The 15,538-nt window shown below is 40.6% G+C and overlaps 1 protein-coding gene across 4 annotated transcripts; it reads left to right on the forward strand.

The window, feature by feature from the left end:
- Positions 1-15,525, forward strand: phtf1 (putative homeodomain transcription factor 1). 4 transcript variants are annotated; one of them, XM_086117921.1, is made up of 18 exons: positions 1-137; positions 229-389; positions 582-673; positions 798-854; positions 925-994; positions 1,054-1,212; positions 3,774-3,963; positions 4,044-4,152; positions 4,953-5,117; positions 7,389-7,631; positions 7,706-7,834; positions 8,739-9,008; positions 9,733-9,864; positions 9,948-10,034; positions 10,964-11,119; positions 13,194-13,289; positions 13,367-13,492; positions 14,094-15,525. In XM_086117921.1, exons 3-18 carry the CDS (start codon positions 644-646, stop codon positions 14,112-14,114), a joined length of 2,040 nt encoding a protein of 679 aa, XP_085974047.1. In that variant the 5' UTR covers positions 1-137; positions 229-389; positions 582-643; the 3' UTR covers positions 14,115-15,525. The 4 variants fall into 4 exon arrangements, with proteins under 4 accessions (XP_085974047.1, XP_085974046.1, XP_085974048.1 ...); XM_086117920.1 differs by having other exon boundaries at positions 12-389; positions 562-673; XM_086117922.1 differs by having other exon boundaries at positions 12-389; positions 565-673.
- Positions 15,526-15,538: the final 13 nt, after the last annotated feature.

Here is a 15,538-nt window from a genome sequence, read left to right on the forward strand (position 1 = left end):
TTTATTTTATAGACGACATATCCGCTGTGGTCGATCACCACTTTTGCCTTAAAAACAAACTTCCGGAAAAAGTAGTCAATACACAATCCCGGAAAAGGAGAGCGGAAGATTAGCATTGTTGTGAAAGGAGAAGGACGGTACGGAAGGCAGAAAATTTGTCGATTATGGCTCTTTTCTAAAATGGGTACGCTTTTTAATGACATAATTTCGGTCATCGTTCATGTGCAGGGCGTTAAAGGCAAGTCCCAATACCTTTCAATGCAACCCTGGAGCACTGGAAAGATGGAAATGTCTGAATAACTATTAAACACCGAAGAGCAAAAACAATCTATTCTGTAATGATTACCTAGCGTCTTCCAAAAATGTGCCAACTCTGCCGTTATGATCAGGTAAGTGTAGCTACATTACTAAATAGTCGACACGGCATGAGTACAAAAATGTCTTCCGGGTTATCTGTTGCCGAGCTTTATTAACATTATAGCCACACATTCTGCTACATTGCTTCATAAAATGTTTTGTTCAAGTTCGGTGAGTTCATCGTCACCTCTCCTATTTGTTTAGTAGTGTTTTCCTGCCCCCAGCTCGCTTGTGTTCTCTATGAAATGAGCTGACTCCGGATCAGTGCTTCCAGCAACAAAACACAATGGCCAGAATATCCTGGTATCAAGAGAAGGTGGGTAGGTGTACGTATAAAAGTGGCTATTTATCGCCCTGGAGCGCACAGTGGCCATGGTAAAGTTAAAATAACTGATCGTTATTTGGTTATCCTCGTTCATCAAATATTGTTCATGCCACAGATTGGAGCCTATGATCAACAAGTCTGGGAGAAGTCTTTGGAGCAGACAGATTTAAATGTAAGCTTAGGAGAAAATGTGCAAAAGAAGATTGTCGTGCGTTCTTAAATTCAAGTCGTCTCACCACTAGGATTTGGACAGTAAACCCAGAAAGACCGGCCACATCAAGTCAGACCTCATCGATGTTGACTTGGTCCGAGGTTAGAGTCCAAATGCCAAATTGTCACATTCGGAGCCATCATTGCATCGTCCTTTGTAGGGTCCACATTCAGCAAAGCGAAACCACAGAGTCCCTGGACGGCGTTGACTCGCAAGGGTTTGGTCCGCGTGCTGCTGCTCCCCTTCTTCTTCCCGTGGTGGATCCAGGTCACCTCCAAGACCATCTCCTCATGCATTCTGCTCCTCTACTTTATGCAAGGTTGGATACATCCCACACTGATGATAAATATAACAGATAACCTTTGTTTTCCTCTTGATGTACAGGGTAGGGTTACATAGTACACCGGATTAGAATACTACCACAAAACCTTGCTGTCAAAACTGACACGATATGTTCTTTCAGGACTGTTGTTTTAATTAGTGATGAAAGTCCTCAGGATTTTCCTGGAATTCCGAATTTTCAAATTTTCATGAAAATTCCTCTGGAAAATTGAGGCAAAAATGCCTAAAATGAATCCGGATATTAGTTGACAACATTGAACAAACACGTGTTTGAGATCATTGTTTTTGCTTTCACGAGTGAAGCCATGTTGAGGCACTAACACTAGTAACAGTAACACCCCTGCCCTCGCATTCTCATGGCCTCTCCATATCTCAGAGATTTCAAAATTTCGGCAAGAACGGAAGCCACAAAGGTTGCACGTGTGCACACAAAAGGCAGATTCATCATTGAAATTCAAGTATTTGAAGAGCGTTTTGTGTCAACTAATTCATGCGTGATCGGCCAGTTACAGCCCCAGCGCAATGTTCAAACAGGTAGACAGGCAAGCTGACATACGTGCAATAGACGCGAGTGTTAGGAACACGTTCAAGTGGTCATGGCTTGAGGAAAAGGGCTTGAACGGAGATTTTTTTTGTTCGACTACATTAGAAAGGTCGACAAACCTGGTAAGTCAGGACCCCCCTAGCAGGACTTCGCACCTTCGGTGCTCGCATATGTATTTTCAGGAAAGTCCACTTTCATCTCTGTTTAATAGTGACAGTGACGGCAGCAGTCTGTGCGTCTACACAGTTCTCTCCCCCTCCTCTGTGTTGAAATTGGGCCTGACAGTTTAATGCGGGGCCGATGGCTTTTGTATCCAATTGAAATGGATGTAAACGCTGTGAATCTGTTCCAGCCACCTATGAACCACCAAGACCAACAATGTGAAACAACCATTCACGGTCACAATCACACCAAGGGACAATTTAGAGTGTTTAGGGCAGATTTATTTAATAATAATAATTATCATCATCATCATAGAATTTATTTTCATTACTTGTGCAAAACATTTCATCAAAACTATGGGTTTGAGGAAGAACAAGTGATATATTAAAGCAAATATATAAAGTGAAAACTAGCCACTTGACCTGGATATTGTAAATGTACTGTATAAAGTATAATCAATGTAATTCAACCACACAGACAATTCGTGTATTACGCATGACAATGACGTGAGGTTATCTTAAGTAGACGTCTCCGTTACATGACTTTGTCTTTACTGGTTGTCTCCATGAAATGAAGAGAAAGAAAAGTGTCAGCTCATTTCCCCATCATGATTTCACCACCTCCCGCATGGCTCCTCTGTCGATTTAAAGATGATAAAAAAATGAGCCCCTACATGTCGGATCATATTTACTTCCATAAACACTGCCGCACGCTGTTGTCTTTTGCCTGTTTCACTCGGCGTCATGCTTTGGGCATTCAGTTAACATTAGAAGATGCATTTGTGTTTGTAATGTGAATGAGAACTTAAAAAGAGTGGATTCAACATGGAGAAAAAAAAGTCTGAATTCAGAATTGTGCATCATGCCCTGCAGTGTGAACGTAGCCTATCTGATGGTGCCATCTGGTGTACCTGCCAAAATAAAAACTGCGTGTAAATGTATTATTCTGCACCTTGCCCTTATTTCCACGGACTGCTTTCAATTCCACGGAGAGCTTTGAAATCCGTGACAAATACCGCAATCGGGGAATCTTGGATTCTTGGGATTCCTGCGGGGGGCTAATACATATAGAAGAAGGTCACAACCGCTGAGTAAACTGCAGTAATACGGTAGTCATTTTTCAATGAGGATAAAGAATATATGCCTGTAAGTTTTGTAATGTTTTCCGTCTCCGTGCGTTGCTGCAATGATTGCGTTCAAGTATTCTTTGCCGAAAGGCAGGAACACCGCAACTTCGATGCTAGTTTCATCTACCTGCCTTTTTGAGTGTTAGCATTAAGGTAGCAGACTTCTAAGATAAGTTCTGTGGTTTATTTAAATACACAAGAAGTTGTCTTTATTTTAAATTTAATATGACCATAAAACTTAAACTGGGAAGGCAATAAACAACTTGAAGCAAGTATTTGTCTTCTTTTTTTGAAGGAATGTTCACAGTACGCTAATCTGTTGCGTGCTGTGATGTTTGCTGGCACCATTTAGCCCTCCCAATTTAAGACAAAAAAAAAATCATCTGAGCAACTCGTAGGATCTCAGAACAATCACACGTTGGAGCTCTCTCATCAGTTGAGGCCCCACAGAATTTTTTTTCAAACTCACTAAAGTGCAGTGTCTCCATTTTGATCTTTATCAAGGCATAATTACACAAATCTAGCTGAATTTTTGCTACGGTGTTTGTATTCATTCTCATTTGATTGTCCAGGTGTGCTTAATGTTGCCTCCACTGAGTGTATTTACAGCAATTAAGCCTCACACCTGAGCGCCACAGGAAGACAGAGAAGTTGTTATTATGCCCTTTTCCCATGAGACCGTTTCAATATCATTCTCCCTCTGTAGTGGCCGCTGTGGCACTCTATGTGGAAGTCCCTGGAGCAAGTGCCAGTGAGGTGTTCGGGCCCTTATGCCTCATGCTGCTCCTGGGGACCGTGCACTGCCAGATTGTGTCTACCGAGTGCAGCCGCTCGCCCTCGGGTGGTCCTGCCACCAGCAACATCAACAATGGCAGCATTCCGGCCCGTAGGAGGAGGTGAGATCAGAGCCTTGACCCAAGCAATTTGGGTTCTGTATAGTAAAGTAGCCAGTTGGTTTCTTTCCTGTCTTGGTCAGGCCCAGGAAGAGCAGGGGCCCAAAGAAGTTGGATGAGAAGAATGAGAGCGAGGAGAAGGAGCTGCAAGTCTCACCGCAGTTTGAGGAAGTCCAGCGACCAAAGAGAATGGTACTGTCTTCAGTCAAACTCGGTGGAGAAAACCGGGGCGGAAAGGGTGAAAGACACCAGATAGGTTGCAAATGTTCCATCCTCCCAAAAAAACAAAAAAAGAGCAACAAAAAATTGTCACGTGTTTTCTGATAGCACTCTACAAGCAGGCCTGTCATACTCAGTTGCCTTACATATACAGTGTATGTGTATCCATAACATCTATTAAATTAAAAACCTAACAACTACGAATGGAACTGACTGCATTGCATTGATTATCACAAATTAAGGCTTTAGCCGTTGCAGCGTTACACATTAAACATGTAAAAGATGTCAGATCTCTTCAAAGGCTGACTATTTATCCTTGTATGACAGTTAAGACTGTTAAAGCTTTACTTAAAACATTGCTGGTCCAGCTTAACTAAAAGTCTTAATCTTTTATTTCCGATGGGGAAAAACAATTTCAAGTCAGAGAAATTTGGAAGTCAATTTGTGTTTCTGATTTTATTCCACGACTGAGGTTTGTACCATTTTGACAGGAAAAAAAAAAAAGACAGGATTTTTATCTGTGCCTTTGGGGGGGGACCCATTAATGAAATACAATATATTAACACATAAGCAAGAATATTAACAGATATATGAATTGATATGGTCAGTAAATGGAATGTTGAATCAAGATCAAATATAACCAATGTCATATGCTGTTTTGTATTGGAAAAGTTATAGCATGGATTTTTGTTTTGTATTTTTAATTACCGTAAGTGAATTCTACTTTGAAAAGAGACACTGCTCAAACTCTGGTGTTTGCCATATTGCCACAGAGCAAAAGAAATTCTGTCTTCGGCGCGTCGGACGAGCTCTCGAGTGAGGAAGAAGAGGGCGTGCAACCGGTGGATGTGATTCCCTCCGGTCCTTGGCTGCCATCTGCACCGCCGTCTTCTGTGCGCTCCAGAAATTCCAGCAGCAAAGCTGCAGTCAGGCCTCAGGTGAAACTTCTTGTCCCTGCACAATTTTGTTCATATCAAAGTCTTAATGTAGAAAAATCTATCCACAACAAAAACAATTTTTTTCACAGGAGGAAAAATATTAAAAAGCTCACAGTGTGTTGTTCAGTTTTTTCCACTGAAGACTAAACTGTCCATAAGAATAAGAATACCTTTATTCGTCTCATAATGGAGAAATTCTCAATTTACAGCAGCAACGTTATGAAAGGAAGAAAGTAGAGGAATGAAAACTATAGGAACTGCTGTAAAGGCAGCCGTAGGTGCAAGTTTGACTGTTTGGTGTACAGTCTGTTCCCAGCCACTGGTTGGCATCCAGACAGGGCAGATCCTGCTTCTCCTGTCCATAGCCATCTGGTCTAGTGTCCTGCTCACCCAAGACCAGTGCTGCCAATAGTAACTAATATCCGTGTTACTTTTATATGTCAAGTAGTCAGACTACAAATGCAGTAAATTACATCGATGAACATATCCACTCTTACATGCATTTGGTGTGAATTTTCAAAGCGCTGCCCATTTACTCACCCAACAGTTGGAATTCACAGTCTGCTAGGAGCAACGGTGAGAAAGAATTGACAAGAGTCAAGTAAGCAGTGCACTCACACATGGTGTCTCTCACACACATATGAAGAATAATGAAACACAGAAAAACACTTGATTCCTAACATTATATATCAGGTCACTAAACAAATAACTGTGCATTATAGAACACGTAAGGAAGGGAAACTGGTATTTCCAGCTTGAACATGGTGAAAGGCGTGAGAATTTCCAAATTCACATTACCGTCCGAGGTACTGACATTGTTTTTAGAGCACTGACAAGTCATGTGTTCATAAACAGCAATAGAGGAAAGAGTGAGATATGCATTTTCAATCTGAAAGGTAAAGTCACACCAGATTGTGAGAGTGCAGGAGGACCCCAAAGTTATTTTCATCAATAATGTACAACAAATGTTGAGTTTTGCCTTTACAATAGCAAGTAAAAAAAGACTATTTAAAATTTTATTTTTGTTAAGTGAAGTATTGAAAGGCTGTTGTTTTAATTACGTTAATTGAAATCCAGTCAAGTTAATAGAAATCCATTAAAGAGACATTTTCTTTTAAAACTAAAATAATTATATGTCAAAAGGGTTGTCTTTATTTTATTCATTCTCTATTCTTATATGTCACTGTTAAAAATGCACTTGCAAAGAAGTGGCAAACCCGGGTGTCATTTTTATGTTCAGCGGGGTTCTGCTGAATGTAATCATTAACTTTTTAAAACAAGTAATTCGTAAAGTAACTTACCGGGAAATTATTTTTACAAGGTAACTTTGGCAACACTGCCCAAGACCCTTATAAAGATAATTGCCATGGAAAATGGATGGGTGGATGTTTTTCCATGGGCAGATATGTTGATTATACACTCAGCAGGCACTTGATTAGTTCCATTTGTAATGACATTCACTATTGGAGCTATGCACTACAATTCCGCTTCAGACATCAAAGTCAACAGAGCTCAGACATGAAGCCCAAACAATACAATACATCTTTATTTATATAGCGCTTTCACAACAGCTGCAGCTGTCACAAAGAGCTTTAGAGAACAGTTAACATAAAATAACACATAAGACATGGACGGTCATGCAATCGAAACCACTCTTTCTGCATACGCTTTGTTGTTTGAAGCAAATATAGAGGAAAGAGGAGCTAATCAACGTGTCCTTTCATCAGTGGATCAGAGACATCATGCTCACAATGTGCACCCGTCTGCTACAAGCTAAGATTGAAAGTCAACAAGAAGCCATAGCGTCCATTGATGAAAAAGGAGATTGGTTCACTTCTGCCATCCCATGTAAATCTGCTTCAATTCCAAGCGCCGACTCTCAGCTCCAAATACGCATCTGCGCTCTGCGCCGGCACTCCTCTCTCACCATCCTTAGCTCCACTAGCCAGCCATCCATCAAGCCACACCAACGCAGACTGTCCAACAGCGCCGACATCTCCGCTGAACAAAACTGCTGCCTGTTACAGACACAAAAAAACCTCAAGCGCCCAAACTCTTACACACTTGTAAATATTGAACAGGTTTGATATAGACCGCTGTTTTCCAATCTGTTTGGGGAAGCAAAAATTACCATTAACACACCTGAGATCTGACGAAAATCTTTCGGATATTTAAAAAAATTTGGACTTTTGCCGGTGGTTTGAAAAATGCTCAATTTTGGGCCGATTTTCGCTGTGTTTACCCTGCTCCACCCTCTGTGTGTAACAACAGGAAGGAGCTGGGGCCTTCATGGCAAAGCCCCGGGAAGTGGAGCGTCTGCGACTCAGTGTGGGCTCCCGGCCGGCCTCCGACACAGACGACACCATGTGGGAGGAACTCCTCCAGGACCCCGACACCGCCTCCACAGGGAGCAGTGACAGTGAGGACAACGGGAGGTTCGCAGGCGGCTTTGCACTGCAGCAGACCACCACGCTGAGTAGCGATGACGAGAGTCTACAGCAAGGCATTGCAGGGGTAAAACCAAAACGGCACACCGTTCGTAGATGAATTATGATGGTCTTTAACAACTCTATGTGGCATATCGACAGCACCAGCTGTCCTGGCTCCAAGCATGCCATCCTTCCAGGGACCGAGTCAGCGCCATTATATGGGAGCAGGGAGAGTGTAAGAAAGCTGACATGTCCGTGCTGGAGATCAGCGGGATCATTCTCTCTCGGGTACAGTAGCTGTTAGATTCTTTACTGAAGCCCTACGGAATCTGATGGACTGGTGAGGACGAATTCAGTGTTTTCGAACCTGTATTGAGCCAAGGCATGTATTATACTTTCAGAAAACCTCAAGGCACACCACCAAACAAAAATGCCACAAAAAGTATTTTTGAACTCACCCATTATGAATATGCTTATATTTATATTTTATATTTTTTTATTTTGTATTATCATATTTTATCATTTATATTTACTTGTATACTTTTTGTTCTTCTACTTCTCCCTTTCATGATTTTTGCTGCTGTGAATTGGGAATTTCTCCATTGTGAGACAAATAACTCAATTCAACTGTATTTATAGAGCACTTTAAAACAGCTAACGCTGCATACAAAGTGCTGTACATGGAGCAACTATCATATATACAACAATAAAACAATAAATCAATAACAAAGATGGGAGAAAGCACCAAACAGTAAAACTAAGATCAAGTCTGGGTCATGCTGAGTCAAATGCCAAAGAAGACCGCTGGGATTGGCTCCAGCACCCCCCGCGACCCTTGTGAGGATAAAGCGGATAGAAAAATGAATGAATTAATTAATTAATTCATGAAATTAATGTTGGAAGCCACAGAATATTTGAGCCATCATGCTGGTCGGAGTAATATTCAAGTAACCATGACAATCGCGGCCTGAAAACATGTATGTGTCAATCAAATTAAAACACATTTGTTCGAATCACAGACAAAAAAATCATTCTTGAGATTGTTATTGGGGTTTGATGATTAGTTTATGAGGGAGCCCAAAGAACGTGTCTCTCAGCTTTCCAGCCTACAGAGTGAAGCACACATTTGACAAATGAGGCACTTTTGAGTAAACATCATCTTGATCAGACACCTCATCTTGTTATCCTCAAGGTGAAGCTTGCAGAGCAAGGCGTGGGCTACCTGGTGTTTGGCGGGCTAGTGACAGCCACGCTGGCACTCCTGCCCTTTGCCTTCCGCCTGGTACAGCATCTGGACGTGTCCAACCTCAGCTCATCGTCGGCGGCCGAGCTCCTGGAGATTGCCTTTAACCCGGCTAACGCACACGCCTACGCCTTCTTCTTCATCACCGCCGTGCTCAGGGTTTGCCTCACGGGGCTCTTCTTCTTCATGATGTGCGTGGCTGAGAGGACCTATAAGCAGGCGAGTGGCGATGATGGATTGTTACCTCCACCAAGGAGCTTTTGGTTTGCAGGATGATGCAAAGACGATGATGCGCTCCCTTCTCTGATGCCATCCAATGAGCCCAGAGCCAGCTCACACCTCCATGGGGCCTTACGCAAAATGAGATTGTGACACCCTCTATTTGTGCCTGTAATATTGAAATCATTCATGCACCGACTATGAACTTGTTGCAAACCTAGACTGTACAGCTCTGGCAGTGTTGTTTAAATTATCCTTTTGTTGGCCTGATTTCTCTTTAAACTGTGTATATTTTTTAATGAAATTATTAAGCCTAAGTGGGATACTGAAAATGGTGGAGGCCAGTGGTTCTTCAAGGGCAAGTTAAGTCAAAAATGTCCTTGCCATATGGTGTAGGCGGCCTGTTTTCTGTATTTCGTCATGTGATGTTCGCAAGCTGAGCTGTGATTGGTCATCACCCGAGCCCTTTGGAATTTTGATGTCATTTTCAGTCAACATGTCAACACAACAAAATAGCCGCCCCCTGATATAACAACAGGTGGATTTTACAGCTTAATTCATATTTCACGAAAGCAACATTGATCGGAATACCATGCTTCAATGAGTGGTGCTGCATAGAACATTAAAAAAAACCATCTAACTAACAACAACTCATTCTAAAACACAAATGACATAAAATACATTTCAATCCATTGACTGACTGTCCATATCTCCTCCTCCGCAGAGACTTTTATTCGCCAAGCACTTCAGCCACCTGACATCTGCTCGCAAAGCCAAGAAGTCGGAGATCCCTCATTTCCGGCTGAAGAAGGTGAAGAACATTAAGATGTGGCTGTCCCTTCGCTCCTTCCTTAGGGTGTGTATTCGTTCACCTTTTCCAAGGTCACAACCGCTGCTTGTTTGTCTGAGCGCATCTATTTCCTCATTCATTTGTTGCAGAGGCGAGGGCCGCAGCGCTCCGTCGATGTCATCGTGTCCACCATCTTCCTCCTTGCCCTCTCCATCTCATTCATCATCTGTGCACAGGTAAAGCAGCGTGTTGACAAGAGGTGGTTAGAGTCGACAAATTTTACTCAAGGAAAAGTACTGCTGATTAAAATAATATGACACGAGCAAATGTAGAAAGTTGTCCTCTTCATAAGGAATTGAGCAAGGGGGGGGGGGGGGGTACACGATTTCTAATCCAAGAAATATGAATCTGCAACTTCAGATATTGGCCAACAATATCACTTCAGCTAAAGCAAACTTAAATCCAATCGATAAAATAAGATAAATGAATATGCTCACCATGCTTCATGTTTTCTCAAGTTCAAAGTGGAGTTCTTGAAGGCTGAAATGGGATTTTTTTCCAGGCACGCACAGATCACGACCTAGTTGTTCTCTTTCATATTCTATTGAAAGTGAGGTATAAATTAGTAACTTTGAAAACTTGGTTTCTGCGTGGGTTGCGGAGACTTCCTGTGAGTCAAATGTCGGTCGTGGTCTCACTCATGTGACAGAGACATATACACAACATCACACGCTACATGTAACACACTTGCACAACTCAAACACACTCGCAACACACACAAAAGACCCACAAAAAAACCCCCAAAAACCACGACATACCGACACACGCACAATTCAGCTCAATATACACAAACACATGCGCGCGCGCGCACACACGTGCGCTCTCACAAAACATATACAATATACATGTATGTACACATCACACACATTTCCAAAAACAACACACACTCATGCGCTTGTCATTTCCATTTTTTTTCCGACAAAAATTTTCTAGTTAAGCTAAAAAGTATGTCACATTAAAAATACTCTGACAAAAGCAATTTACCCAAAAAGATACTGACATAAATGTGGCAAATTTAATGTATCGCATGACTACCAACCTCTGTGTTTTGAACGCATATTTCTCCTGGCACTAATGTTTTTTTTGTTTTTGGTTTTTTTTTAAGCTTTTGCAGAGCCATAAGACCTTCCTAGACTCGCTGACCAACTGGGAACTGATGCTGTGGGCCTCGTCGCTCGTCCTCTTCCTGCTTAGGCTCGCCACACTGGGTTCCGAGACCAACTGCAAGTATAGCAACTCCTCGGTGCTGCTCACTGAACAGGTCAGAACCCGCAAATCACAAAGTCTACTGTGAAACCAGCTTGGAGGCAGCCTTGAATATTGACCCAGAATACTGCACCATCTCATTGTTGCGGTGATGTTTCTAATATTTCCATCCTGCTTTGTAGCCAGTATGTAACTAAAGTTTTGGAAAACTATTTTATTTATATACCGTATTGGCCCGAATATAAGACGGGTATTTTTTTTGCATTGAAATAAGACTGAAAAAGTCGGTGTCGTCTAAGAATCGGGGTCTAGACATTATACCCATTCACGACACTATATGGCGCCAGATATCATTGAAGCGAATGCTGAACTTGACTCCCCAGGCCAAAGTAAACCCCTGTCACGAAGAATAAAAATAAAAATAGCGGTAGCACGAAGAAGAAAAATAAAAAATCGCGGTAAGAAAGAAAAGAGAAGAAAATAATAGAAGAGATAACAGAAAATGGAGAAGCATAGCGACAATCTGGAGAAAAGTGGGCTGAAAATCGGCCAGGTTAACCGGCAGCTGAGGAGAAGTTATGATGTAATTTACATTTCAAAAACCAGAAGCCATTCATTTACAAATGTGATTGCACTTTAGTTTACATATTTAAATGTTCAGATATTAAGATTTGAATGAGGCAAAATAACATGCTTTTCCTCTCAAATATATTGTTATAATCATTTGTTTCCGATGTACTGTAATTATTTTCTGTATAAAAATTAATTTGGTGTTCAAAAAGTATTTTTTCAAACTTGAGTCTTGAAAAAAAAGGGGGTTGTCTTATAATCAGGGCCGTCTTATATTCGGGCCAATGCGGTATGTGTCTTTTTTCCCCACCTACTACTACAGGTGAATTAGTGAGCTGTGGCTGTTGCGAAAGCGCTATATAAATAAAGATGTATCGTATCACAATTGTTAAATACTCCTCCTTGATCTCAGTATTGTATCATTTACATATCTATATACAGTAAGTATATTTAAATAAGGAAATAAATACAAATAAAATGAATACATATACCCACGCCGACATACTCCTATGACCTTTTTTCTAGAAAATATGACTTGATTCCTGTAATAGTACTTTCTTTTAAAAGAAACAAACAAACAAAAAAGCTACTTTAAACACAATATAGTCCAGATTTTTCATGTAAATCTCATGACTTTGTTTCTTCTCTACAATTGTGTTGGGGTTTCATTTGAGTGAACAGTGGTACCTCTACTTACGAACGTCTCTTCATATGAAATTTTCAAGTTACGAAACGTCTCAACAGGAAAATATTGCCTTGTTACAAAAGACATTTCTAGATACGAAAGGTAAAACTACAGTATGGTCTGCAAGTCGCAGCTCAGAGTTTCCTGAACGCAACATACTTAAAGCTGCTCTGCCATTGGCTATTACCGAGCATTATCCGGGCATCCTATTAGCTAAAAGGGACCTCGACCGTATGTGTGTTTGTGTGTAGATGGATAGATATGTGTCTGTGCAGCGTCCTCATCATTCACCCCTCGGGCCATGAGGAGTTCCGATAATTTTACGTAAATGTGAATCACCCAGAAAAAGTGTTCACCAGTCAGGCGATCGCTCACTATGCTGATGTTTGCCTTGGACAGTTTCGAAGGATTGTTTAAAGCCGACTAAAGCAGTTCTTTACAAAATGCCAGGCAAAAACCACTTCTGAGAGAGAACATGGACGAAAGAGGGCAAAAAACGATGAGGACGCAGTTAAAGGTTAAATGACCGTCTTTTTTTTTCTTTTTCTTTGTTTTTTACATTATGCACAGCTCTCATTTATTTTGCAATAATCTAATTGTAACATGTATTTGTTACATATTTTGATGCATTTTTATGCCGTATAAAACATTTGTCTGATTCTTTTTTTTTTTTTTTTGGAGGGCTTGGAATGAATTAGGGCATTTACATGGAAAATGTATCTCTACTTACAAAATATTACAGTTAGGAAATTTCTTCCAGAACCAATTAATTTCCTAAGTAGAGTAGCACTGTACTGGTAATTCATGTTCCGGCTGGTGAGCGTAGGTGACCAGCAGGTGTCACTGTTTTTCTTCCACTTTGTCTGCCTTTCAGATCAATCTGTACCTGAAGATAGAGAAAAAACCCAACAAGAAAGAGGAGCTCAACATCGTGAACAACGTCTTGAAACTGGCCACCAAACTGATGAAGGCAAGCGCATTAGACATGAGAGCACTTTAGTGAGTGCTTTGACGTGTGAACAGTATTAACGTCGAACCTCCCACCAGGAGCTGGACACACCATTCGGCCTTCTCGGCCTGACCGTCAATCCACTCATCTACAACATCACAAGGGTGGTCATCTTGTCGGCAGTGTCTGCCGTGGTCAGCGACCTGCTGGGTTTCAACATTAGAGTGAGTCTCCCAGTATAACATTCAAAACAATAAGAATTTTTAAATGCAGTGTTGGTGCCTTCAATACAATCTGTTTTTAGTCCTGTATATTTTAAATGTAATACAATTGTATTTAAATTTCAAGTGCAGTATAATACATCCACATTTCATCTCATCACCGATTTGGTTTTTTACATTTACCAATCTATACAATTTTTATTTAACCTTCATGCACAATTTTTCTCCTGCATTAAATCTTCAAATTTTGCGAAATATTAGAGTAGCTTACAATACTATGAAATGTACTTTATATAATAGTGGTTGGTCATTATGGTGTTGGATGGCTAATGATTTTTTTTAGGTGGTAGTTGGTGTAACAAGTTTGAGAACCAATGATGATGATGATGCATGAGTTTCGCCTAACTTTTTGTATATATTTTTATTCAACTCGAGTCGTCCCTCTTTGAATAACCTTTGAGTTGTTATGGATTAAGTGCCACAAAAGGGTCAAAGGGAAAAAAAAGAGATTAGCTGAGACTGGCTTTCGTTGATGCCTTCCATTTTTGTTTTCTCTTCATCTGTGATGTGACAGTTCAATTACTTGTGTTTGTGTTTTTTGCAGCTGTGGAAAATCAAACCTTAATGTGAAATGCGGCAAAAGGCCTTCTCGGCATTGAAAGCGGAAACAGACCCGCCTTCTAACCACACGTGCAAAGCTACTGAACCCCACATGACGGCTCACGCCAATTTTGGATTCCGTTTAATGTGGTTTAACTTAGCCGGGAAAGTGAAATACTGTACTGTCACCTGTGGTATAATGTGTGCCATATGATGGCAGTAACTTAACACAAGGTGAGCATCCTAAGGGTTTTTTTTCTTATTTATTTCAGCTGTATGTATGTATGTTTTAATAGACTATGACCGCTATCTGCCTTCTCCATTGAGGACCACTGTCATGAAATTAACTATGCAAGTTGGGATTTTTTAAAAATCTCTTATGTTCCTTTCTTAGCAATACCAATACAGTAATGTTGAATTAATCCATTCATTTTCTATAGCGCTTGTCATCAATATACAGTAGTCACAAGGAAGCTGGAGCCAGCTGACTGTTGGTAAGAGAAATGGGTTAAAGTCTGGACTGGTCACCAGTCAAGGCACATAAAGAAAAACAGGGATTCACATTCACAAAGGACAATTTAGAATCTTCAGTGAACTTAAAATGCGTGTTTAGTGATTGTGGGAGGAAGCCAAAGAAAACTACAAGGAAAATTATTTTGACAATTTAAAAAAGGGAACAAAAGGCCAGTCGAGAGATTCTACAGTAAAAAAAAAACTTTTTTTCCATCTTATCAAACTTTAACCCATCTTTAATGTTGGGAGTTTTTGAAACGGTAAAATATTTATATAAAATATTTTCTACTGTTCATGTTTTTATTTTTAGTCATTTTTCAAATACATTGAATTGTAAAATGTTGCCTGTGCAGTCACCGTTGATGTAGTGGTTCGCTCACTTGGTGTCTGTGGAGGCAGCATGGGTTTAGTTCCTACTCAGTGACACTTTGGATGGTTGTCTGGCTCTCTTGTACCTTTTGATTGACTAGCGACCAATCCAGGGTGTAATCTGTTTCCAGATGCCAGCAAGGGTAGGTTTTAGCTCGATATGACCCTGAACAGTATAAATGAGCGATATAGAAAATGAATGGAAAGTGTTATGAAAACTCATTGATTTTTTTTGTGGGATTTTCCAATATTCACGAAATGCGTAAGTATGATTTCTTTCTTAAATTTTAAACTTGCACCGGGTCACACCGACATTTCTGGTGTAGCAAAGAAAGTAACATAAGAGGAGGGTTAATGCATGTTGGGGAACCACTCCAGTTGTTTGGGGTTTTTTTTGTTTTGCTTTTTTTAATTGAAACTTCAAATAAAATGTATGATGCAACCTTGTTAAGGATTTTATATTAGGAGAGTTTGTGCACTTTTTTAGAATGGGGGAGGGTTATCCCCGTTTTAATAATGATCAATAGAATAAAATGTTTCAATTCCACTGGTAATACCTGTACTGTT

Source organism: Hippocampus guttulatus, chromosome 8, assembly GCF_054856545.1.
Source record: "Hippocampus guttulatus isolate MCC_2025c chromosome 8, RoL_Hgut_1.0, whole genome shotgun sequence".
NCBI lineage: Eukaryota > Metazoa > Chordata > Actinopteri > Syngnathiformes > Syngnathidae > Hippocampus > Hippocampus guttulatus.